This window comes from Macrotis lagotis, chromosome 2 (genome assembly GCF_037893015.1).
Source record: "Macrotis lagotis isolate mMagLag1 chromosome 2, bilby.v1.9.chrom.fasta, whole genome shotgun sequence".
Taxonomy (NCBI): domain Eukaryota; kingdom Metazoa; phylum Chordata; class Mammalia; order Peramelemorphia; family Peramelidae; genus Macrotis; species Macrotis lagotis.
The window spans coordinates 137,175,476-137,202,682 of NC_133659.1; the positions used below are offsets into that span (position 1 = coordinate 137,175,476).

The 27,207-nt window shown below is 34.6% G+C and overlaps 1 protein-coding gene across 8 annotated transcripts in view; it reads left to right on the plus strand.

Annotated features, from left to right (window-relative positions):
- The window catches only part of AKT3 (AKT serine/threonine kinase 3), a 412,039-nt gene that overhangs the window by 283,598 nt on the left and 101,234 nt on the right, over window positions 1–27,207 (plus strand). For all 8 annotated transcript variants that reach the window (XR_012475745.1, XM_074222894.1, XM_074222895.1 and 5 more), the window contains 2 exons: window positions 6,622–6,687; window positions 8,369–8,437. Coding sequence is in view for 7 of the 8 variants with exons in the window: in XM_074222894.1 (XP_074078995.1) it covers window positions 6,622–6,687; window positions 8,369–8,437 (135 nt within the window). In the remaining variant the exon portion in view is untranslated. The remainder of the gene's footprint in view (window positions 1–6,621; window positions 6,688–8,368; window positions 8,438–27,207) is intronic.

Genomic DNA, 27,207 nt, shown 5'->3' on the forward strand with positions numbered 1-27,207 from the left:
TCCCACATTTAAAACCCCATTGTAATTACAACTAAACTTCCCAACTGTTTAGTTCTTTTTTTTAGGTTTTTTTTTTTTTTGCAAGACAAATGGGGTTAAGTGGCTTGCCCAAGACCACACAACTAGGTAATTATTAAGTGTCTGAGGTCAGATCTGAACTCAAGTAGGTATTCCTGACTCCAGGGCTGGTGCTCTATCCCCTGTACCACCTAGCAGCCCCTCCCAACTATTTAATTTGAGAAAAACTTTAGAGTACCTTATACAGAGAATCCAGCACTCTCATTCTAAAAGCTCTATCCAAAATAAAAATACCATTATTAGCATTATTAGGCTTAACATTAATTAGAGCTTTTTTCCAAAAGAAAAAAGTAAACATCCCTGATAACACAGGTATTTCTTTTCTTAGTAACACAATACCACTTTTCTTTAACCTAAAGGTGTTTATAATAAAGTTTATTAAAATCCCAAACCACTTAACTTGTAGCAAAAGTTGCAGTAGTGTTAAAATAGTTTAATCACAAACTAATTTAACAATCTAGGTTATTTAATTCCTCCCATTCTGTACAAATTTTGTCAGAATGTTACAACACTAGTATCTCTCTTTTAAAACCCTCAGAATGCTTCCCAAAACTCTAGTTCAGAAACTTTAGAAGCAGTGAGTCATCACTCAGGCCAAGTGGCTAGTAGATATTCATTAAATGTGGTTTCCTTTCATTAAATGTGGTTTCCTTTCATTAAAGGAGTCTCTTAACCCCTGGATCTTATATATTTTTTCTTTCCCAATCACATATCCCACCTGTGGAGGGGTTTCTTTCCCTTTAAGGCTTAAGCTTTAGCTCTCCTGTCTAACTTAGGTAGACTCAATCTAGGGTTCAAATCTTAACAAGATGGCAGATGGGGAACAATACCATCATATGTCCAACCCACTACCCCCTTCTCCCACCCCAGGGAGAAAGCATGGAATCTTTCCCAGACACTCATAAGGATAAAAAAAAAAATCTTCCCTCCTATAACCTCTCAATCTTTCCCTTAAAGATTCTTTCTTTTCTTAAACTCTTTTCAGCTCTCCCCAAACCACAGCTTTTTCTCTTTAAGAATCCCCCTCCCTTCCCTTAACTCTACACACTTAGCACAGCTGCCACTGGCTCAGTGAGGGAAGGGTTGATTTTCACATGGGGGCCACTGCACACTACTTCTTCTTCCCCACCTTCTGAAACTCCTGGGCCTAACTCCCAGCTAGCCCTCTTTTAAAACTTAAGCTGGGTCCTCAGACCCAGAAATGCCTAAAACAGACACTTACACAAGGCAGGACGTAGAACAAATAACACACACTTCCGAAGGAACATTCAAACTCACTCACACAGCACTGGAGCCAGTCGCCTGCCTTCTGTCCTTCCTTCCTTCCAGCTAGTGGCCACATGGCTCCCTTGCCCCCCAAACCTAGAGAGGGAACCCAAATCCCCCTCCTAGGGGCACCCTTACATCTTCTGGCCTCTCCTTTGGGATAGCTCTCCCACATGTAGGACTTCTCAGCCAGTCCAGGGTGGTTCTGGCCATCTTTGCCACCCTGGAAATCACCCCTTTACTGCGGTTTTACTTCCAGAATATTTTAATCACTCTTGGTTCCAAACCTGGGCCAATCTTCCCAGGAATCTCTGATATATTTCCCCAGCAAAGAACACAAGAAAGTGGGCTTTGAAATCAAGCCATTTGCAGGGTGGCTAGGTGGCGCAGCGGATAAAGCACCAGCCCTGGAGTCAGGAGTACCTGAGTTCAAATCTGGCCTCAGACATTTAATAATTACCTAGTTGTGTGGCCTTGGGCAAGCCACTTAACTCCATTTGCCTTGCAAAAACCTTAAAAAAAAAACCCAAAAATCTTTGTGGTTGGTCAAAAGTCTCTCCCTTGTCTCTGGTCTCTCCCTTCCATCCTCCACTTAACCTTCAAAGACCTAAACATAAAATTCTATTTAATTTCCAGAAACTCATCATCTTGTAAGAATATATCAATTTTGGTACATATCCCTCTTTTATATCTCCTTGCCCAGGGACCTATGCCTCCCTCTACTTTGATAGGTGCAGGGGTCCAGCCTCCGCGGGGTCCTTGGAACTTTACAGGAGGGATAGAGTCGGTGAAATGAGTTGAGTCAACAAGTGGGTAAAGGCAGGAGCAGGTTGACTGACTGTCAGCTGCTTAGATTTATTTTTATAGTCTTAGAATCATATGAAACAAGCAAACTAAAATCATTTCCTTGTTTCATATGATTCTAAGACTATAAAAATTGTATACAAAAGTATACAATTTTCATCATTAATCACATAGTTCATATGGTTACAAGTTTGATCATGTAGTGGTTACAAGTGTGATTATCAATCATGTAATTAATTTTCTTGTCCCTGCTCAGACCATGATGACCTCAACCTGCCTGTTGCCTAGTTTGTTGCTGCATAGTAGTTATTGATTAAACAGAACATTCCTTAGAATAATCTTTGATATAATTTGTTTAATGGAATGCTTCTATGTTTTTGTACCGCATATGTAATGTTTTCGATATGCTCCCTTAACAACCTATAGTGACGGTAGCTATGCTTGTCCACCTGTCCGTTAACTCCTTCAATAACTAAATTTTCCTTTCAGCCCTTGTTGGTAGATGCTACGGTTTCTATGACTTCTTATTCTTTGCCAGTAAACTAAGGTTGTTAGAGTTCACATATTGGTTACCTATACTAACTATTCTCTCATCATCTTTATCATATATTCCTGTGTATGATAAGGGGGGCAAAACTGTTAATTTCCCTGGAATTCTATCTGACCCATCTTGTATCTGGTTTCCCTATATATATTCTGACATCTCCCTGGAACTCCCAGTGCTGTGTCTTCCAAAGATTTCATAATGCTGAAGCCTTTTGTATGTCTTAGGGAGAGGCAGTCCTGTTAAATTTAAACAGAGTTCACAATCTGTTTTATTCAAGGAATTTCTCTGAAATCCTTCTTTTATAGTCATTCCACTATTAGGATGAGTAAGTTTTGCAATCAATAATAAACCTATAAATATGGGTATACATGGAATCCCTATATATATTGAAGAAGGAAATGTTGTTCCATCAGGCAGTGTGACTGCCCTGAGTCTTTTTGCCACGACTGTGTCAAACAGCTTAGAGACCCTGGCTCCCAACAGATAGGGTAGAGGGTGGATGTTGGAGAGCTAGTTCCTCTACCAGTAAAGAATGGTATCCAGGGCATCATTTTCAACTATCCTGTCCCTTGCTTCTCTTCACACCGCTTCTCACTTTCTTTGGGTTATTTCTCCCATTAGACTGTAAACTGTTTTAGAGCAAGATCTATTTCTCACCTCTCTTTGTGTTTCCAGTCACAGTACCCATTATAAATACTTAAATGATTATTGATTTGACAAGTACATAGATTTCCCTTTTTTCATGAATCATTGATGATAAATGGAATATACCCTGTGTATAACTAAGAGGGTTCTCTTTCATATGGTGTGTTCTTTTAGGAGATCTGGATTCTAGTCTGATTGACTCTCTGGTCTTATTTTTTTCATCTATAAAATTATCTGTTTGGATTATGGTTTCTTAAGTCTCTTCGAGATCTAAATCCTGTCTTCAGAGTTAGTATTTGTCTGCAGTTCCTCTTTCTTCACTGACATTCTCCTGAATTCATTCATTCTCCCTACTTCAAGCTTTTATTAGTTTTATGGAAATTCCTAGCTTTCTCTTTTTAACTTTTCTCTATCAGAACAGGGAAAAATCTTAGACTAGTGAATGATACAGGCTTAAGAGTATTATTAACAATGATTAATTTGAGTAAAAAATACTTACTGATGCCTTGTATAAATCTGAATTAATGTTAGAACATTCTGAAGTGAATTCTTTCAAAACCATAATCCTCTCACTCAGATTTTTAACTTTTTTGACCTCAGATTTAACCTTTTTGTCTTTAGTTGTGGAAAGACTTTCACATTTTAAATGAAGACAAGTTATATGGATGGGAGTGGGCTTTCTCCTTCGTAATTATAAAAAAAAATAAACCTGATCTTATTTTTTTTTTTTTTTTTTTTGGTTTCTCAGGGCAGATCAGAAAAAACATTCTTGGGGCGGGTAGGTGGCAGCAGTGGATAGAGCACCAGCCCTGGAGTCAGGAATACCTGAGTTCAAATCCAGCCTCAGACACTTAATAATTACCTAGTTGTGTAGCCTTGGGCAAGCCACTTAACCCCTGCAAAAACCTAAAAAAGAAAAAAACATTCTTTCCCTTAATCAGTAGTCCTGCTCATTTGAAAAGAATAAGCACATTGAATGGAAGCTGTGGAAAGCTGAGTCTTACAGGTTGCTCTGAGGACAGTTTCTAGCAAATGGTGTCCCTCCCACTCTGTCTATTCTTCCTTACTGATGTCAATTCTTTTCTTCTCCTTCCTGAAATGATCTCCTCATTCCCCAAACATATGTTATAAATTTTCTGGCATATATGACAGAAATTAGTATTGCATGATTTTTACATGATATCTTGTTCTGATATCTCATTTATGTTTTATGGTGTAATTTAGCTTTTTTTTTTAACTCTGGCTATAAAGTTTCTGAAAAAGAAACTTGTTATTGAAACACAGCATCTTTATTTGTATAATAGATTTGGAATTAAAAAAGACCTTTGAGGTATTCCAATCCAACTCCTGTTTATAAATGAGAAATTATTGAGACCCAGACAAGTTAAATGGATTGCTCATGGACTTTAAGTATTGACAGAATAGACTTGAAATTAGGTCTTCTTCTTACCCCTGATCTAGTACTTTTTTATATTCAATCAGCTTGCACCCTGTTATCTCAACATTTTCTTCTATGTATTTTGAGTTGTTTGAATTTAAATATGTTTGGATTAGTTATAGAGTCTTGATTCAGTGATAATAAGAATTAGGGTGAACACTACTGTTTTTCAGACAAAATTTGCCACATCATCCAGGAGTGAAGGTACTCCAAGCTTGCTGAGCTTCTTAGGGCACCTATATTTTCCTGGTATATAAAGAGTACTAATTTTTAAAAATACTTTTATATATGTAAATATTTCAATGTTCCACATGTTCCTCTGGTGTTGACTATGAAATAAATATTGCCTATAGTCTTTTTTTTTTTTGCAAGGCAAGTGGGGTTTAAGTGGCTTGCCCAAGGCCACACAGCTAGGTAATTATTAAGTGTCTGAGATAGGATTTGAACCCAGGTACTCCTGACTCCAGGGCTGATGCTCTATGCACTTCGCCACCTAGCCGCCCCCATTGCCTATAGTCTTAATGTGATTTTTGACAGTATCAAAAAACTTAATTCATAAGAACTCTGCCTAGGAATATGCCAGCACAAGAATCTTAAAATGCTATTATAATTTCAGTAGTTGAGGGGTGGCTAGATGGCACAGTGGATAGAGCACCAGCCATGGAGTCAGGAGTCCCTGAGTTCAAATTTGACCTCAGACACTTAATAATTACCTAACTGTGTGGCCTTGGGCAAGCCACTTAATCCCATTGCCTAGAAAAAACTAAAAAAAATTCAGTAGTTGGGTTTTGGTTTTTGTTGTTGCTGTTATTATTGTTGCTTTTATGCATAAAGGTGGTGCTAAAAATGCTATTTTTGAAACCTTATAATATGATGTATCTTATCTTGAAGACATTTCAACTCTTACAATTTACTGTCATGGCACAGATTAGATACTAAGAATTTTTAGGGAAGAATATTCTTAGTATGTGAACGATTAACTCAAAGGAAACATTTTGTGTTTGATACTTGAAAACTATGTCTCATATTCAAAGTAGATAAAATTATTATATATACATATTTATGTTTACATATATACATACTGGGGCAGCTAGGTGACACAGTGGCAGTGGATAGAGCACCAACCCTGGAGTCAGGAGTACCTGAGTTCAAATTCGGCCTTAGACACTTAATAATTACCTAGCTGTGTGGCCTTGGGCAAGCCACTTAACCCCATTGCCTTGCAAAAAAAAACCCCTAAAAAATAAATAAATACATACATATATATATATATATATATATATATATATATATATATATATATATATATATACTTATATGTATCTATATCTATCCATAGCTATATAATTTATTATTCATAATGGAAAAAATGTGATCCTTGTTTATGCCCTTAAAATATATTTTCAATAGCCTTTATTTCAAAAGACAAATTACTGAGTTTTAAAAAAATATATTCATGTCTAAGCTGTTCCTTATATGCTTTTCTAAATATTTATGGACAAATCCCGTCATGGGATCTACTGAAATAAAGCCTTTTATTTAAACAACAATCTGCTTCATAGCATGAAAATATATGGGAATGAGACATAGGAAAAGGATTTGATAATCAATTTTATATTTGTGTTTTGATATAGAATTAACTATGTTTAATCATCTTGTAGCTGTTTGAATTCCCATAGTGATTAGGCTCCTCATCATTACCATCATCAAAAAAAAAAAAATGAAGCATGACCTTTTAACATCTTTTTTTCTTCTCTGAATTTAACTTTATGATCTAGAGACTTGTTAAAATTTCATTCTTAATACTCATGTTATCTTAAAGATTTGCCCTTTTCTTTTCCAGGATGAAGTGGCCCATACTCTAACAGAAAGCAGAGTATTAAAAAACACTAGGCATCCCTTTTTAACAGTAAGTAACCTGAAACAATAAAGGATTTTTCTTTTTGCCTTAAAATTTTGTTTTGTTGATTATTCTAGTCTCTAACCCATAAAGAAAAAAATTGAGTTATCTTTTGTTTACTTTATTAATTTTATTTGCTTAAAGTGATTGAGAAAGAACTCATAATTTTTTGAAGTTTCAACATCATTTAGATAATTATGGAATCCCACATTTGAAAGGAACTTTAGAAATCATGTTGTTTAACCTTACTTCTAAATATGTGGATCCCTTCTACAACATACTCAGCAAGTAATCATGTAGGTAGGCTTCCATTTTATAATCTCTAAATAAGAGGCACCAATAAATAGGAAAGTAGACTTAGATTCCAGCATTGCCACAGATTACCTATGTACTGTTTGACCTTTATTAAATCGCTTAAGTTCTCCAAGCAGCCCAAGACTAATAGCTATAAACTTCTTGCAAGTCTACAATTGGTGGAAAGAGTTTCACTTCTAGGTTATTCTCCACGATAGTGAATTCACACGACTTTATCAATTTGTATATATTTTGATTTGTGTTTCCAGAGTTATATTAGCATATTGAGATTTCTTTCTGATCCCTATTTTTAGAATACCAAAGAGTAAACATTTGTGACTTTGAAAGGTGGTCAATAAGAAAACCATAAATCAGAAGTCCACTCTAATTTGAAAGCAAGATTGTAATCTACAAATCCTTGATAAATATCACTTTAAAATAACATTATAGGAATATACAACTTAGAGGAGTGTCTTATAGATAAAAACTAGTAATGATGTAGAACTATAATCATAAAAGGATAAAACTGTGAAGGATGTACGTGTGGAGTATATGTGTATCTGTGTCTGTGTGACTTAACTATCCCTTTGAAATAAATTAATGAGTCCCTCAACTTTACTCCTTGACTCCCTTTGATAATCACTTGAGTCTGTCATGAAGTCCTGCTTATGCCTTGATAGGCACACTGAAACTTGAGATTGTTTCCAAAAAATGACATTTGGTATTCTTTGGTTTATCTGAAGCAAAATCCTGCAAAGGGGGTTTTACTCCCTATATTTCTAGAACTATGTATTTGAGTTCTGTTCATGTAGATTACAGCAAAATAAGATTGAAGTAAAGATATATTTTACAACAAAATTCTTTGAATGGACAATATTCTTGTTGTACTAGTATACTATACTGGATTCAGTTAGTTGGAATTTTAGAGGGGAGAAGTGATATCAAGGACATTAAAAATCATACTCAAAAGATTTAAATATCCCCTAAGAGAACTTGTCTCAACTGGAATAAAGTGAAAGTAGAAGTTGCATATAGCATGTTTGAAAATTTTGGGGTCCCTCAAGACTATCCAAAAACTCAAAAACTAGTTTCATATTTATTGTACAGTAGATTCAGAAGTGCTTATTATAATTGTAAGCTTTATTTTTAATTTTTAGATTATCATAAGTTTAAAAATAAAGATCTTTTTTCTATAAATAATGCATTGCTGAGCTAAAAATAATTAATCCAGATTTCTTATAAAATCTCATCTGACTACTTAAGATATGATATTAATGAAGTATTAATGTCCATTCCATTGGTAATAACTTTTTCTTTTTTAGGTATTTCATACTTAGGATGACATTGTGGGTCTATATAATGAGCATTTTTTTCTTTTTTTTTTTTTCTTTTAAAGTCCTTGAAATATTCCTTCCAGACAAAAGATCGTTTATGTTTTGTGATGGAGTATGTTAATGGAGGAGAGGTGAGTTAAAGAAACATGGTTAACATTTATGTTTGTATGATATTGGCATTTTTATATTTATTAAAAAAATATAGGACAGCAGCTCTTTACTATTTAGATGAACTTTAGATCTATATCTTTACTATATGACAGTAACACAAAATGGTTTAATTGAACAGATTTTCCACTTGAAAAGAGAGAAAATGGTAATCACTTGGTTTTTATAGTCGGTATTGGTATATTTAATTTAAAATATGTAAAGTAAAAGAAAATAAATAAAAATTAAATATATAGAACAATTAAGCCTTTTTATGAATATACTTCATTTCCTTCATCATCTTGTGTGTTCTCCATTACTCACTTTAGGGGAAAAAACTATTATAAACAAAGACATAATTTACTTGAATAGTTGATCAGAAATACTTTATATATAGTAGGAGAATTCTGAAATCCTCTAACTATATAGTGTAGTCTGTAGCAATGCTATCAAATACAAATAGAAATCCATTCATAAGGATACTTATGGGCCACATAATTGATTTAGTTTTTAAAATGTAATGTCACTTACATTTTATTGCATTTTTATTTATTTTATTAAATTTTCTCCAATTACATTTTAATCTGGTTTGGGCTATACTTGAAAAGGGTGTAGTTAATGTATGTGTTATTCTGCTTTATAGTAATACATTATTCTTTTTTCCTCTACAAAAGAAAAAAAAGACCTTGATTTGATAACCTATCTTCTGCATTCTCCAAATCCACAGATTGAAAGGAATTAGCAGTAGAAAAATCTATACATTCATCAACACTTTCTAAGTGCCTATCACTAAATTATTAATACTATAACATGGATGATACAGAGATGAATATGACATATCTAACCTCAGTAACTTAATAAATCTACTAGAAGAGATAAAATGTATACAGACAATTAAAAGGTAAAAAGTGATAAGCTCTATAATATATGTACAAGGAGTTCTGAAGGGGAAAGGATCAGTTAAGGCAGGAGAAAGCCCAGGAAAAAAAGAGTTCATATAAATATTGAGTTAGATCTTTATGGATAGACAGTATTTGGTTAGAGAGAATTGGTATTCCAAAAAGAGTTAATAGGCAAAGAGGTAGTAAGTTATAGGACAAAATCAGAAAACTTTTAGGAATTCAGAATTTGGGAAGTGAACTGGTTTAAAAAAATCATGCTTGAGATTGAAGTTTGGGATGGCTCAATAGATAGAAATGAATTGACCAAACTAGATGATTTTATATACCAATTATTTTGTTCAACTACCAAAAGCAATAATTTTTCCTTTTTATCTAATAGTCCACTGATTATGGAATATAAAAGAACACTACATGGATTAGCTTCTTATACCCTGATCATTTATTTCTGAATGCCTCCAAACATAAGAAATGAGTTATTTGACTTTGTAAAAGTGGAGGGATTTATGATTACACTTCTATACCAGGTCATTGCCACTAGAAATTAATGCAACCTAGTAGATTACACAAAGGAAAGGATTAAAATTGTGCCACCCACTCTTGAAGACTGTAAAAATTTAGTGCCTATTAGCTCACAAGATGTATCTTAGTGGCTAGAATTATACATTAGTTTCCTTTCTTTCATGGTCTGAAAGATGGCAAATCTTCATTCTACAAATTTTGACTTCAAAAGATCTTGGAGAACTTAATCAACTGTCTTGGAACTAGATTGTTATCATAGATTGAATTATTTTCCACAAATATTCAGACATACAATTGACTCATTAAAACCTTAAGAACATTATTCTAAAATTCTCATAATTTCCTAATCAATTGGACTAAAAGGTTTTAAAGGTAAGAGTATCAAAATTGTGTTAGGATAGGATAAGGTTCCTTTCGTCCTTCCTCCCCTATATTTGATTAGAATTCTACTGAGGATATTTTCAGTGAACCTTTTTATAGCTTGTTTTTTTATTTATTTTTGTTAAACTACAAAAAAGCAGTTAATTTATTCAATTGTGTTTGATCTATAAAATCAAATATGAAGGAATATTAGGATAGTGACTTATCCCTGCACTGTTTCTACCCAAATCTCATTAAACGCTGAGAAAATGATAGTAAACTAACAAAAAATAATAATTATAATTGACCCATTAAAATTAAAGAAAAGTATTTGTAATAGATACTGTCATACTGAACAGTCTGTTAACTGCATAAAATGAAAAGCTCTTAATAGAGACCTAACTGAAAAAAATCTAAACCATTTGATAACAGGATGAAGTAAATATTGTTCCCGTCAATCCATCTTCTTTTGGACTTCCTGAAGAAGATTTCTGTATGCCAGTGGAAGATTGATGATTTTATATGCCAGTCATTTTGTTCAGCTACTAAAAGCAATGACTTACTCTTTCTAATAGTCTTCTTATTATGATGTATAAAAGAACACTCCATGAATTAGCATCTTGTCCCTTGATCATTCATTTATTAACTCTTCCAAAAATAAGATGAGGAAAATGAGAGTAATAATAATAATTATATAAACCAATTATAACTTCATACTTCCTATAAAGTATTCACTTCTGGTGTCACACATACCCTCAAAAGTTATACAAACATAAGAAAACAACATGTCTGAAGAACAAAATAGGTGTGCCCCAAAGGTTCAAATGTGTGGACTATATAGTCCATTGGGTTTTCTTGGTAAAGATATTGGCATGGTTTGCTATTACTTCTCAGTGGATTAAGGCAAACAGAAGCTAAGTGACATGCCCAGACTGAGCTGGGTGTGAATATAGGTCTTCCTGATTCTAGATGAAGGTTTCTATCCACTGAATCATCAATCTGCCTCTTTCGTGCTTTAAGACTGCACTAAGACTTTGGAGACACCCTCTATAATGAGAATAACAGAGTACTATGTTTAATATTAATGATACTGATATAGGCTAACAGTAATTGAATATCAAAGGACCTGGCATACTATCATGTATGTGGTCATGAAGATTTGAACACAACTGAACATCTAAACAGCAATAAAAAAACAAATATATTTATAAAAGCATTTGCATTTTTGGGCCTCCATTGCTTCCTATACTTTGCAAGTATTTAAATAAAAAATAGTATATTGGAGCAAATAGTGTATGCCAAAAATTCCAATTGACCTCTCAGTCAGTAATAACTGACTGATTTTTTATTTTTTTTCTTTATAAGTCCATCAGAGAAATCAGCATTAAGTTCTGAGCTTGATTCTCTAGGTCAAATAGAACCAATGAATGAAGGGGATTTTAATCAATTTGTCTTTTCTCCAGACAAGACACAATGAAGATAAAATAACTATTTATGTATGACTAGAGACCTCCTGGTATCCCTCAGTCAAAACTGAATGGGAAAAACATGTTAAACACATTTGTAATACCAATTGGACTAAATAAGCCCAACTGGTAACTCATATCCTTTATTAGGATGAAATGAAACAGACACATAGGCTATTTCTCAGTATTCTACTTTACAGAACTTACTGAATAAAGTTAATATTTGTTTATTGGATAGAACCCATAAGATTGCTAAGATCTAGGGATACAATTTAAAGGTCTTCCATAAATAACCTACAAATAAAATCAACCAATATTATATTAAGAAAGTAGCAGGAAACAAATGACTGAGACATAGATTTGCATATATAGTAATGGAAGATTTTTATCCATAGTGATTAAAGACCAAGTCATTGGTAACAGTAATTATACAAGTAATGTGGTCCTTCAGGATCCTAGACTTATTACTTGATACAGATGTTTTAAGAAACTGTAGAAATTGTGCAACATATCTCTGAGGCTCACAAAAATTTGGCACCTACCAGATAACTGAAAAGAAAAAGAGCAAGTGATCATAACTTCAGAAACTCACAATTTTGTGATCAAATTTATTTTTTGTTACATTTTAAGTTCTGAACCATCTCCCTCCCTTATTCTCTTCCTCCCCACATTGCACCAGAGAAGGCCACCATTTGTCATTCATCAGTTCTTTTATTCTGGAAATAAGTAGCATCTTCTTTCTTAGGTCCTTTATAATTGACTTGAATATTTGTAGTGTGCAGACTAGCTTAGTCACAGTTATTTTTCAAAAAATATTCATGTTCATGTTACAGTGTTCTCTTGGTTCTTCACATTTCACTTTTCATTATTTCATGTGTCTTTTCTTGTTTTTCTAAAATCAACCAGCTCAGCGTTTCTTACAGCATAGCAGCATTCCATCACAATCATATATCAAAATTTGTTTAGACATTCTGCAATAGATGGGCATCCTGTAAATCTCCAGCTCTGCTGCCACAAAGAGAACTGCTAGATATTTTAGAACGTATGGGTTCTTTTCTTTGATTATCTTGGCAAACAACCCAGTAGTGGTATTTATATACACTTTGATAATATTTGGACTTAATTCCAGATTGCTCTCCAAAATGGTTGGATTGGTTCACGATTCTATCAACAGTGAATTAGTGTCCCAAATTTTTCCACATCTTTGTCATTTTCTTTCAGGTGTAAGATAATAGATATCTCAAAGTTGTTTTAATTTGTTTTTCTCATTAAAAAAGTCTGTTGTAATTCTTTGGCAATTTATCAGTTGGGGAATGATTCATATTCTTAAATATTTGACATTTTCTATATAGTTGAGATATTTGACCTTTATTCAAGAAACTATAATTTTTCCTCCAGTATTCTACTTTCCCCTCTAATCTTGACTAAATTGGTTTTATTGGTTAAAAAAATCTTTTAAATAATATAATTAAAATAATTCTTTTTATATCTCACTATGCTATCTCTTATTCATAAATTCCTCTCCTGTCCCATAAGCCTGATAAATATTATCTTCTATATCCTTCTGATTTTCTTATGATATCTCCTTCTATATCTGGGTCACATATTCCTTTTGACCTCATCTTGGTAAATGATTCAAGATATTGCTGTATACCCAATTTCTCCCAGATTGCTTTCCAGTTCTCTTCACATTTTTTAAATCAAATATTGTATTCTTATTCCAAATGCATAATTCTTTACATTTGTCAAATACAAGATTGACACGTACAAATTTTAAAGTATTTTAATGGATTTTGCCATATTGAATACTTAACAAACTCCAAGCTATGAAAAACTTTCAAAATTTGATTCTTATTCATAGCAATCAGAATTAACTAGGGATGGAATGAAGTACATTTAGTGGCTTGTCCTGAAATAGCTTCTATTTGAACTTTATCAAATATTTGAATAGAAGGGGAAAAAAAGCTTTACATAGATTATTTGCCTTGCTGGATTCATACGAGAAATCTGTGAATCAGGGTATGGCAAGCTTGATGGAGACCATCTGGGTGAAGATCAGCAGGGGTAGAAACAGATACCACAAAGGATCACAGATTTAAAAGACACAGGTAGGAGTCAAAGGATGTTAGGGTTGAATGTAGGCCCTCGAGGGCCAATTTAAGTACTTCTACAGATCTTACAAATAACTAAGACAGAAGGAGAAAATAGATGCGTGTTCAGAGAATAGAGCATAAACTTTCCACTGAAAATTTATATAATAAATGATGAGGGACTTCAATTAACTGCATATCTGCTAGCCCTCCCTTTCTCTCCTAGTAGGAGGCCTGATTGTTTCAGAAAATGAAAGACAAGGTGAGGAGAAATGCTGTCTTGGATTTGATTCTCTCCAAAAAGATGGAACTGATAAATGAAGTAGCCTTGTGCCTAAAGTACAAGTCCACATTAGCCTTGTTGACAGAGAAAGAAAAATATATATTTTATTTTAAGAAAGCCAATTTGAAAAGGACAAAGAAAAGATTAGTAGAATCTCTTGCTTTACAATTTTATAGAATTCAACCCAAGATGGGAAAATTCTAAGACAAAAAAGGTAAACAATTTTTATGAAGAAGATAAGGAAATTTGACTCAAAAGACTAATTTAGATACACATGAAACTCTTGTACTGCAAGGCAGTTGATACAGTTTATTATGACATCACGACTGTATACCCCAAATGGTTACTTGGACCTACTCCTGATTTCTGTGGCTCTAGTAATGACCTCAGCCTGTTTGTTTAGTATATGCCCCACAAACAACTATATATGGTGGGGAGAATCAACAAAATTACTTCATAGGTTCTGACCACTTCTATTGTACTTTCTAAACCCAGGCCTCTTGGCTAGACCTATAACCATCATCTAAGGAATTAGTGTACATGAAGAACTCTGTTCCATCCATCAAGGCTCTTTTACATATTAGCCATGTTGCCTTCAATTGAGGAAGGATTTGCCTGGACTGCCACTTCCTAGGGTTATCTTCAGATCAGTGTATGCTGAATTCTAGTATAGTACATTCTTTTCTCATAGTAGGTGGAGCCTTTGATTAACTAGATTAAATGTATTTGTCAAGAATCCTGTTCTTAAAGACCTATTGGGCCAGGCATGATTCCTGGAATGAGATTTTAAATCAATACCTAGTTTTTGTCAGAATTATTTCCAGTTTTCTACTTTCCAGGAGAGTAAGTTCCTATCATAGTAGCTGGGATTTCGGGATTTATCAAATACTAGGCTCCTGTGCTCATTTACTTCTGTATGTTGTGTATTTAATTTATTCCCCTGTTTCTTAATCAGTACAAAATTATTTTGCTGATTTGTTTTCGAACTGGTATTGCTGAACTTTCTTCTCACCCTGTTTTTCCCCAAGGCAATGGGGTTAAGTGACTCCCCCCAAGGTCACACCACTAAGTAATTTTTAAGTGTGTAAGGCTGGATTTGAACTCAGGTCCTCCTGATTCTAGGGCCTGTGCTCTATCCACTGCACCATCTGGCTGTCCCCCCCTTCCTTCTCCCTTTAAAAAAAAGTATATACACACACACATTTATACATATGTGTGTGTGTGTGTGTGTGTGTGCGCGTGTGTGTGTGTGTATGATACATAATATATAAAATAATTTTCTTTGAGATTCTTGGCTTTTTCGTTTCTCCAAATGAATTTTGTTATTTTTCTACAAATGAATCTTCTGATAGTTTGATTGGTATGGCGCAGAATAAAGGAAGTAATTTACATAGGTTTGTCATTTTTAACATATTAGTTTGACCTGCCCATGAACAATTAATATTTTTCCAATTATTTGGATGACTTTTTTTGGGTAGAGTTTTGCATTTGTATTATAGTTCATTTGTATGCCTGACTAATAGATGCCCAAATATGTTTTATTTTCTGTATGAATTTTAAGAACAGCTAGGGGGCATAGTGGATTGAGTAAAGGACCTGGAGTCAGGAAGCCTTGAGTTCAAATTCAGCCACACTTACTAGCTATGTGTACCTGGGCAAGTCACTTAACCCTTTTTGTCTGTTTCATCTGTAAAATGAGCAGGAGAAAAATGGCAAACCAGTCCAGTATCTTTGCCAAGAAAACCCCAAATGGAGTCATATAGAGTCGAACAGGACTGAAATGTCTGAACAGCAGTTTTTCTAAATGAACTCTTTCTGCTAGATTTTATTTTTATAATCTTTAGAAATACTAATTATTGAGTTTATTTTACATCTAACTTGAGAAAGTTAACTATTTCAGTTAATTTTTTAGTTGACACTGTGGTTTTTTTATGCACAACATGGTAATTTTATTTCCTTTTTGCCTAAACATATTTATTCTTGGATAGAGCTCAATTAAGTACTTGACCTGGGTTTGTGTCTGAGCAATATTTCTGTTGACTTACCCTTACTTAGAGTTCAGCAAACAGTGGCACTCTACCAGACCAATGGATGCTTTCAGTAATTTTTAACCAGCTGGAAAACTCTGATGGTTCATTTGCATAACTCCAGACTCCAGATCACAGTTTATTTTGCTTAGTATTATTTTTACAGGATTTATTTCTGATTATGTTGCTGTTGTTATTCTTTCCATTGACATTACAGTACTCATTGTACAAACTGTTTTCATGAAGGTGTCAGTCTTTGGTCTCTGATTCCTATTCTGTTTATTCCTCTGTCTACTTTAGACTGAACTAGAAACTAAGATTTATATTAAAGGCCCCTTCCCCATTCCCAGGACAGAACATATAACTGCTACTTGTTTCTATACATGCTCCCTACTCAGAATATAGTCAAGAGATTGCTTCTAGTTCTGGAAACTATCCCAAGGCCCAAGTCCCCTCCTCAGTATACTCTGGATCTCTGTTGCATTGTTCTGGGAAGTGAATGACAGAGTCATCAACTGGGATCTCAGCTTGCTCCTTGAACAGTGTCAGACCATCTTGGTGGGTGTGAGGCTGCTTCTCCCTCAGTGCTCATTTATGGCCCTCTTAATGCTTAGCTCAACTTGCCTAGCTAGATTCTGTTCTCAGAGTCTATAGGCTTGTTTGTCCTGACCTGCCCTGGAAAAAAATAACCCACTGTATTTTTTCATGAATTTTCTTTTTGGGACTCAGTTATGTAATTTCTTCTAGCTCTTGATGGAGGAGTTGTATAGGAGAGTTCCACTGTACTTTTTCATACTACTCCTTGGATTGTCTCCCCTTCTTGCATAATTCTTAGAATCTATTGTTGAATTCCATTTGTACTGATAGTGTCCTCTTTAGAAAACTTTCCCCTTCCCCTGCCCACTTTTTGGGTTGTTTTACTCCTTTTTGAATTTTTTCTCATTATATATTTAGCTTTTATGCTCTCATCCTTCCCAGGCTTACTTTCCCAGTAAAATATTATCCCATATTTTTCAATCTGGAATATTTGACCCTCTGCTATTTAATGTTTTATCTATGATTAAAGGCATAAATAAATGCCTATCAAATTTTCACTTTAACAAGGCTTGGAGGAATAACCAATACACTAAATGACAAAATCAAGATTCCAGAAGACTTGAAAAGTGAACTGTGAGACATACCTATTAAGATGAAATTTAAAGGAGATAAATGTAGAACTTCACATTTAGAATATTTTAAAAAATCAAATAATAACAGTTAATATTTATATAACATTTTAAAATTCATACCCTTCTGAAATATTATACATGCCATTGTTCCAGTTTTACAAAGGAGGATTCCAAGGTTGAGAGGATAAGTGTTTTGCATGTGATTTATACAGTCACTATCTGAGGCAAGATTCTGATTCTTTTTCCAACACCAGTTCTTAATTGATTCTGACACCTTCATGAAAACAGTTTGTACGATGAGTACTGTAATGTCAATGGAAAGAATAACAACAGCAACATAATCAGAATTGAATCCTGTAAAAATAATACTAAGCAAAATAAACTGTGATCTGTAAATATAATGGAATATCATTGTGCTGTGAGGATTAGTGAATGTGATGCATACAGAAAATACAGAACATGGAAAGATCAAAATTTTCTTATGCAGAGAGAAGTAAGCTAAGCCCAGGAAACAACACATACAATGATTACAACAATATTAACAGAAAGAGCAACTGCAAAAAAATCAAAAGTGAATATTACAAAATTATAAAGAACAGGCATGGTTTGAAAGAAGAGATATAAGTAGATATTCTCACCATTTTGCAGAGGTAGTAATTAACAAGTGTTGTACATTTCACATATTTTTCATGCTTTTTTGATGTTTTATATATTTATGTATCATTTATTCTTTATTTTTTCTTTATTTTTTGCTGTCTTCTAAAAAGTATATTTATCTGATGGAAATTATAGTTTTATATATATATATATATATATATATATATATATATATATATATGACAGCCATAAAAATTTATTGAAAACAGAAAACAGCACCACCAAAAAAAAAGGCAGTGGATAGAGTTGGGAAGGTTCAAATCCTGTCTTAGTAAGTTATTAGTTATATTGCAGTTTGAATACTAATACTGTGAATGCAAAATACTCAATATAATGTTGGATTTGATGTGTTGGTTAGTTGTACTGAAATGTATTATTTCTTTTAATAAGGAATAACTATCAGAATGAAATGGTGGAAATATATTGAAATAAGAATAATGTAAAAACAAAAGATTTCAATATATTTTTAACATTGTTGAACTATTCTAGGCAAAAAAATGATCAAAGTGGTGAATTAGAGTGGTGACTATGTAAACTAAGGGAAAGAAATGGACATAAAACATGATTTAGAGGTAGAATCAATAAGTCTGACTATGAATTGGACGTGGAGGCTGGAGGAGAGAAATAAGTCACTCAAGAAACATTTATTGAATATTTGTGCCTAGTACTATGTTGGGTGATGGAGTTACAAAGAAGACCAAAAGCAACACCTTCCTTCAAGAAGAGCCAGGTCTGACTTCAGAATAATCTTGGATGACCAAAAAGGGGATAGAAAAGGGATAGTTTTAACAGAACTAGGGATGTATAGGTGAGTTCTGGGGAGAAATAAAAATTCCATTTTTAACATCTTGATTAGAGGATACATATAGAACATGTTCATGAAGATGTCTACCAGTCAGCTGTGGAGCTGGAATAAGAAGTATAAGCTGCATATATAGATTTTGAGAGTCATCTGTTCGAAGATGACAAGTGAACTAAGGAGATTACAACAGGTGATGAAAAGTGAAAAAAGACAGTAGAGAAGGAAGCTTGGTGCAGGCCATCATAGGATAACTACTCAGTGACAGAATGGTCAGAAAAGAAGGAGGGAACAGTGTCATAAAAAATAAAAGAGATTACCCAAGTGACTGGAAAGGCTGAAAATGTTAAAAGCTGCAGAGCTCAAGTAGAATGGGAACTGAGAAAAGGCTTTGGATTGAGCATTTATGGGGTTATTGGTGAACCTTGAAAAGAGCAGTTTCAGTTAAATAGCATAATATAAAGCTAGGAATTGAAAAAGTGAATGGAAGGTAAGGAGATGAAGAGAATAAGAAAAAGATGACTGAGTTTGGCTCTGAAAGTAGAGAGATAGTTCAGTAGTTTGACACATCAGATGAGAAACTTGAATGCCGGGGAAGGGAATTTGGACTTTATTTTGGCAGTGGAGAAAAAAGGGCTTTTGAGAATGAGACTGGCATAATTCAGGGCTATTCTTTTCTCTGGCAGTACAGAGTAGAATGAACTGAGTGAGGAGAGATTACTAGTAGAATATAAGGGTGTAAAGGAGTGAGTAGTCCAAATGAGAGAAAATAAGGGCCTGTACTGAATTAGATGATAATGGGAATGGAAAGGAAGTGATAAATATAAGATGTATTTTGGAGGTAAAACTAATAGGACTTTGAAACCAAGTAGATAACTTGGGGGAGGTTAAAGGAAGAATTAAAGGTGTCTATGAGATTATAGGAATAGGAAAGAAGAATTAAAGGTGTCTGTGAGATTATAGGAATAGGAAAGATTGGTTCCATTTTTACAAATGAAGTCAACAGAAAGGAAGGACTGTTTAAAGAAAAGTAAAGAATAAAGCAATTTAAAAATATATATTGCTTACTTTATAGAGTTTAGTGCTAGATAGAATGGAAAGTGTAGATAATACAGTATACTGGTAGTAATCAAACACATACCCACTAATTTAACACAATGTAATATTATATATGCATAAAAGAAGTGGATAAAGTAAAAAGAGCAGGCTATTAACAACTTCTTGAAGGAGTTCACTTTTTAGTTAGGTTTTAAAGAATTTTTAAGGATTCAGTGGGTGGGGGGGAGGGAGAGCCAAGATGGCAGCATGAAGGCAGCATTTCCCAGGAACTCCTTCCCCGAAATACTCCAAAAGCCATCAAGTTATGATTCTAGCCAAAATTTAGAGGGGCAGAACCCACAGAAAGACCAAGTGATATATTTTCCCAGTCCAAGATAACTTAGAAGCTCCATGGGAAAGGTGTGTTTCACCAGGACCAGGGGGTTGGAAAAAAGCCCTGGCCACAGCTCAATGCAGCCCAACCCAGGGATCACCCTGAAAAATTTGAAGGGCTGGTGAGTGAACTCTGTTGCACCAGAATGAGTGTAGAATGAGGAGCATAACCTACAGAACCTGCAGCGAGAATTGGGGGAAACCAGCCTGGACCTCTAGAGCACAGCCCACAGACAGTAAGGGGGTCAGGGGAGACTGCAGAGGTCTCTCTGCTCCCCCTGGGCAGGACTCTGCTGTTTGCCTACACTCAGATCCAGGTTGCAATTTGGCCTTCCATACCAAGATAGCAGGGCTCCTTCTCACAGCTCCAGGGCAGAGGGGAGTGCCTGTGGTCATCTGCATATCAAAGCACAGACAAGAGAGCATAATAAAGGTCTCAGTGGGGTGTCCCCCCAAAAACCCCAAAGCCTTGGAAGTGCTGTAAATTAGTCTTGGGCTGAGGAAATGAGTAAACAACAGAAGAACAAGAATCGGACCATAGAAAATTACTTTAGTTTCATGGAAGATCAAAACACGTACTCAGATGATGACAAAATTGAAGCTTCCATATCCTAAACCTCCAAGAGAAATAGAAAATGGGCTCAGGCTATGGATGAACTCAAAAAACACTTTGAAAAGCAATTAAGGGGGGGTGGAGGAAAAATTGGGAGGAGAAATGAGAGTGATGCAAAAAAATCATGAAAACCAAATCAGCAACTTGGTGAAAGAAATACCAAAATATACTGAAGAAAATGATATGTTAAAAACTAGTTTAGGCCAAATGGAAAAAGAGAGGAGAATGCCTTAAAAAGCAGTATTGGCCAGCTGGAAAAGGAGATAAAAAAAGCTCACTGAAGAAAATAACTCCTTCAAATGCAGAATAGAACTAAAGGAAGCTGATGACTTTGCAAGAAATCATGAAGAAATAAAACGCTTCCAAAAAAAGCCAAAAATTAGGAGAAAATGTGAAATATCTCATTGGGGGAAAAAAAACCAATAAAAAAACAGATCCAGAAGAAATAATTTAAAAAGTATTGGGCGACCTGAAAGTCATGACCAGGAAAAGAGCCTAGACTTCATTTTTCAAGAAATAATTCAGAAAAATTGCTCCGAGATCCTAGAAGCAGAGGGTAAAATTGAAGGAATTCACCAGTCACCTCCTGAAAGAGATCCCAAAAGAAAAACTTCCAGGAATCTTATAGCCAAATTCCAAAACTCCCAAGTCAAAGAGAAAATTCTAAAAGCTGCCAGAAACAAACAGTTCAACTACCAAGGCTCCATAGTCAGGATTACACAGGATTTGGAAACATCTGCATTAAGGGCTCGTAGGGATTGGAATATATTCCAGAAAGCAAAAGATCTTAGTTTACAACTGCGGGGGTCCAGCCTCTGCGGGGTCCTTGGAACCTGACAGGAGGGATAGAGTCAGTGAAATGAGTTGAGTCAACAAGTGGGTATAGGCAGGAGCAGGTTGACTGACTGTTAGCTGCTTAGATGTATTTTTTATAGTCTCAAAATCATATGAAACAAGCAAACTAAAATCATTTCCTTGGTTACAAAAGTATACAATTTTCATCATTAATCATATAGTTCATATAGTTACATTTGAGTGACTGTCAACTGCTTGGATTTATTTTTATGGTCTCAGAATCATGTATGTTTCAAGCAAGCAAGCTAAGATCATTTCCTTGGTTACAAAAGTGTAAAATTTTCATGATTAATCATATAGTTCAAATGGTTACAAGTTTGATCATGTAGTGGTTACAAGTGTGATTATCAATCATGTAATTAATTTTCTTGTCCCTGCTCAGACCGTGATGACCTCAACCTGCCTGTTGCCTAGTTTGTTGCTGCATAGTAAAGTTATTAATTAAACAGAACTTTCCTTATAATAATCTTTGATATAATTTGTTTAATGGAATGCTTCTATGTTTTTATACCACATATGTAATGTTTTTTGATATGCTCCTTGACAACCTATAGTGAGGGTAATTATGTTTGTCCACCTGTGCGTTGACTCCTTCAATAACCAATTTTCCTTACAGCCCTTGTTGGTAGACACTATGGTTTCTATGACTTTTTATCCTTTCCCAATAAATTAAGGCTGTTAGAGTTCACATATTGGTTACCTGTACTAACTATTCTTTCACCATCTTTATCATATATTCTTGTGTATGATAAGTGGGGGCAAAACTGTTAATTTCCCTGGAATTCTATATGACCCATCTTGTATCTGGTTTGCCTATATGTATTCTGACATCTCCCTGGAACTCCCAGTGCTGTATCTTCCAAAGATTTCATAATGTTGAAGCCTTTTGTATGTCTCAGGGAGAGGCAGTCCTGTTAAATTTGGACAGAGTTCACAATCTGTTTTATTCAGAAATCCTTCCTTTATAGTCATTCCACTATTAGGATGAGTAAGTTTTGCAATCAATTAATAAACCTATAAATATGGGTATACATGGAATCCCTATATATATATTGAAGAAGGAAATGTTGTTCCATCAGGCAGTGTGACTGCCTTGAGTCTTCTTGCCGTGATTGTGTCAAACAGCTTAGAGACCCTGGCTCCCAACATACAACTAAGAATCAACTACCCAAAATCAACTACCCAACTACTCAGCAAAACTGAGCATGATCTTTCAGGGGAAAAGATGGACTTTCAATGAAACAGGGGACTTTCAAACTTTCCTATTGAAACAACCAGAGCTGAAAAGAAAGTTTGATCTTCAAGTACAGGACTCTGGTGAACCGTAGAGGGGGTGGATGAGAAAGACAACTATGAGGAACTTAATGATAATGAACTGGTTGTATTCCTGCACGGGAAGAAGATATTGATAACTCATATGAACTTTCTCATTTATAAGAGCTATTAGAAGGATCATATATAGACAAGGCACAGGAAGGAGCAGAATATAATGGTATAATACAGTTAAAAGATGGAGTCAGTGGGTGATAAAGGAAACTGCTAGGAAGAAGGGAAAGGAGATGAAGAAGAAGCTAAGAATTTCACATAAGAGTCAAGAAAAAGCTTTTTCAATGGAGTAGAATGGGGGAAGGCAAGGGGGAATGAGTGAGCCTTCTCATCAGAAGTGGCTCAGAGAGGAAATAACACACACACACACACACACACACACACACACACACACACACACACTTAATAGGAATATATAAATCTGTCTTACCCTAGAGAAAAATGAGAAGAAAGGGCTGGGATAAAGGGGAATGGGTGATAGAAGAGAGGGAATATTGTGGGAGAGGGTACTCAGATATAACACACTTTTGGACAGGGCCAGGATGAAAGGAGAGAGAGAGAGAGAGAATAGAATAAGTGAGAGTAGGGAGGATTAGAGTGGAGGGGAAAACAGCTAGTAATAGCAACTGTGGGGAAAATATTGAAGCAACTTCTCTGGTGGACTTGTGATAAAGAAGGCAACTTACCCCAGAGACAGAACCATTGGAATCTGAACACAGACTGAAGTAAATTTTTTTTCTTTCTCAATATTCTTGAGGTTTCTTATCTTCTTGGGGGGAGGGGTTTATGTTTACTCTTATAACAAAACTATTGTAATAATATAAAATAAATAAACCAAAATCATACTTTAAAAAAAAAGAATTCAGTGGGGTAGAGGTGCTTAGGAAATTTGATGAGCATAGAATTTTCCAGTCATATGTAGGAGACAGTGAGCTGTCAATTTTTAGCTGGAACTTGGAATATGTGGAAGGGAATAGTATCAAATAGTACTAAAAAGACAACTGTGGAAGACATTAAAGGAACTTTGAAGTTTTATTGTTAATAAATAGGGAAATTGAATAGTTTTCTGAAGATAATTGTGACCGAATCTGATAAGAAATATCACAGTTTGGCAGAGGTTTGAATGGTTATTTAACAACAAAAGAGTAAACACAAAAATTTATAATATTATTGCAGTAGTGCAGGTGAATCAAAAAATAGGGATTGTGCTAGAGTGGCAAGAGGGTCAAGATTGTAATTTCACAGGATTTAGTAATTGTCTTATGAGAAATGTAGGAGAAAAAAGACTATAAAAATCTGAATGAAATATAATGGATGAATAATAGGACTACTGATTAAAATAGTAAAGTTAAAAAAAGAAAGAGCAGCAGGGGCAGCTAGGTGGTGCAGTGGATAGAGCCACCAGCCTTAGAGTCAGGAGGCCTGAGTCCAAATTCAGACTCAGACACTTAATAATTGTCTAGCTGTGTGGCCTTGGGCAAGCCACTTAACCCCACTGACTTGCAAAAAAAGGAAAAGAAAGAAAAGAAAAGGGAAAAAAGAACAGGTCTGGATGAAATTATATTTATTGTATTTATGATCAGTTTGGGATATGCTTTTGGAGGAGGAATTTAGACATCTTGTTATAAAGGTCTTATAGAAAGAGAAGCGAACTGGAATTTGGGGAAGAGGTGAGAATTGGAGTTAAAGACTTCAGTTATTTGAATAGAGATTATAGCTGAAGTTATGAGAGTGAGATTCCTTAGAAAGTGATACTAAATAAAAGGGTAGGCTGCATACCTCCAGGCAGCACCTTTCTTTAGTGAATGAGAAAAGCTCTGTGCTTATATTGGATAGAGAACTTATCTGGAAAATTCCACTTCCTAAATTTCAATGTAACTCAAACCCTTACTAGCTATAGGACCCTGGGCAAATTACTTTAATCCTATTTGCCTCAATTTCCTCATCTGTTAAATGAACTGCAGAAGAAAATGGCAAACTATTCTAAGTGTCTTTGCCAAGAAAACCCCAAAATGGGAAATGAAGTCAGACAGGATTGACTGACTGAACAACAGTAACAACAAGGGGATGGGGAGATGAGTGGTAAGAAAGATAAAGGAAAAGACCGAGAAGTTTACTGTTCTCAGAAATCTAGGGAAAAGACAAAAAAAACAGAATTTGGGAATGGACAACAGTGAATCAGTCAAGAATTCTCCTTTTTTTTTCCAGACAGCTCCTAATATCAGAGCTTTCTTCCAGTCAGATCCATGCCTCTTGAACCTGGTTGTCCTTAGGGTGCTCTCAGATGGGCTTAAATCAAAGCAACTTCTCTTATTTTCCTCCCTGTTCCATTTGTCTATTTCTGTCAATTTTTCTTCCTTGTTGACTTCTAGCTCCATTTACTTCTGGCTTTCATATGCAGCATCTAATATGAGCTTCTCACATTTTGTGGCTTCTCTGTCTGATGTAATCAGGACATCCTGTGCATAGTGGTTCAATCCTATAATAGTTTAAGAAATCCCAAATTCACATGTCAAATAATGTCAGTAATTACTATATAATTATCCCATCGTTTTTTTTTTCAAATTTAGTTTCTGATAATAAACTTTAGTGTTCAGACATATGTAAATTAACTTCTGAGAAACAATACAATATAGCCATCTTTGTTATTGGCTAGTACATTTGAATCTGAGACCATTCTTATATTAAGGTTCTCTTAGAACTGTTTGTCTATATAGCATTTTTATCTGAGCACTGTTTCTCTTTCAGAACTGTCCGTGTTTCTTTTCATGCTGTTTTCCTTTGTTTTTCTCTAACAAAATCCTTTTTTTTTGCCCTTTACAGTAAATAAAAATCCACAATATATAGGATATATCGAAACATTATATCATATATACATATGTATAATAGGATATAATATATCCTATATAATAGGATATAGTAGAAACATTATATCATGCTTTATAATATATATATGAATATAATCAGGAACATTATAATATATACTATTACATATATAATATATTATAGGAACATATCATGCTTTATAACTAAGGTAGTATTCATATTATTAGGAAGAGTTGTTCTAGGAAAACAACTGCTAAAAGAAATGTATTTATGTGTGTATGTATAGTCAGAACACTTCTCCAAGATCTTGCTTATAGTAATACATCTGTTTGCAGCTGTGACGTTTATATGTTCACAGAAAAAAAATATTTAGATGAAAAAATGAAGAAATCCTTTGGAAGGGGTGAAAGGAAACAGATGGATAGCCAAAGTCCCCTACTGGCAATCTGCAGGGTTAGGAGAAGATAAGTAAGACACAAGCACATTGGGTGGGATCCCTGTGGGAAATTTTTAGAAGAATGTAGACAAGAATCTCACATGATAGCCATTCATGAATGGATGTGAAGATTCCTTTGAATATTTGAGAGAAGATCAAATTGGTCATCAGTTTAGAGATGGAAAGAATTTCAAAAATCATTGAGTCCAACTTCCTCATTTAAACTGAAATTCAAAGAAATGCCTTACATGAGTACAAATCTAGTAAATGGCAAAACTGGAATTCAAATTCAGATCCAGTTTATTCTAATGTACCATACTTATTTTTTAACTAACAAATTACTCTGGTAATACTCTTCATATTTCTCAGGGAAAAACAAAATTACTTGCCTTTATGGTATATGTCACTACATTCATATCACTTTAATTCAGGTATCTGTCATCTTTTATCTAGACTATTGAAAGTGGTTATTAATTGCTCTTCGTGCCCCTAACCTTTCCCCTCATGAGTCCATAGCCCATACAACTAACTGCCAGATTGTTCTGCCCATTACTGTTCCAGTAATCCCCATTACCTCTTAGATCAAGTACAAACTTTTAAAGTGAGCTTTTCATGATCTAGCTCCAGTCTACATTTCCAGGCTCATTATCAGTCACTCTTCTTTCTCTGTTATCCATGACATTCCTGACATTCCAGCCAAATTGGCATATCTGCTGGTCCTTCTCCATGGGATTCTTTCTCCTACATTTGTGTTGTTGAACAGATTCTCTCCATACTTAGATTGTATTCATTCTTCACCTCATAGATTCTTTACTTTACCTAACTTCAATACTTAGGTTTCGTGTCCCCTCGTAGGAGAGGGCCTTTTGTGATCTCCTTTCTCTAGGCTATCAAAATGCTTTCATGTAATTTAAATGTATTTTGTATTGACTTCTCTGAACATGTTATTCCACTCAAAAGAGGGACCTTTTCAGTTTGGTCTTTGTATCCCTTCC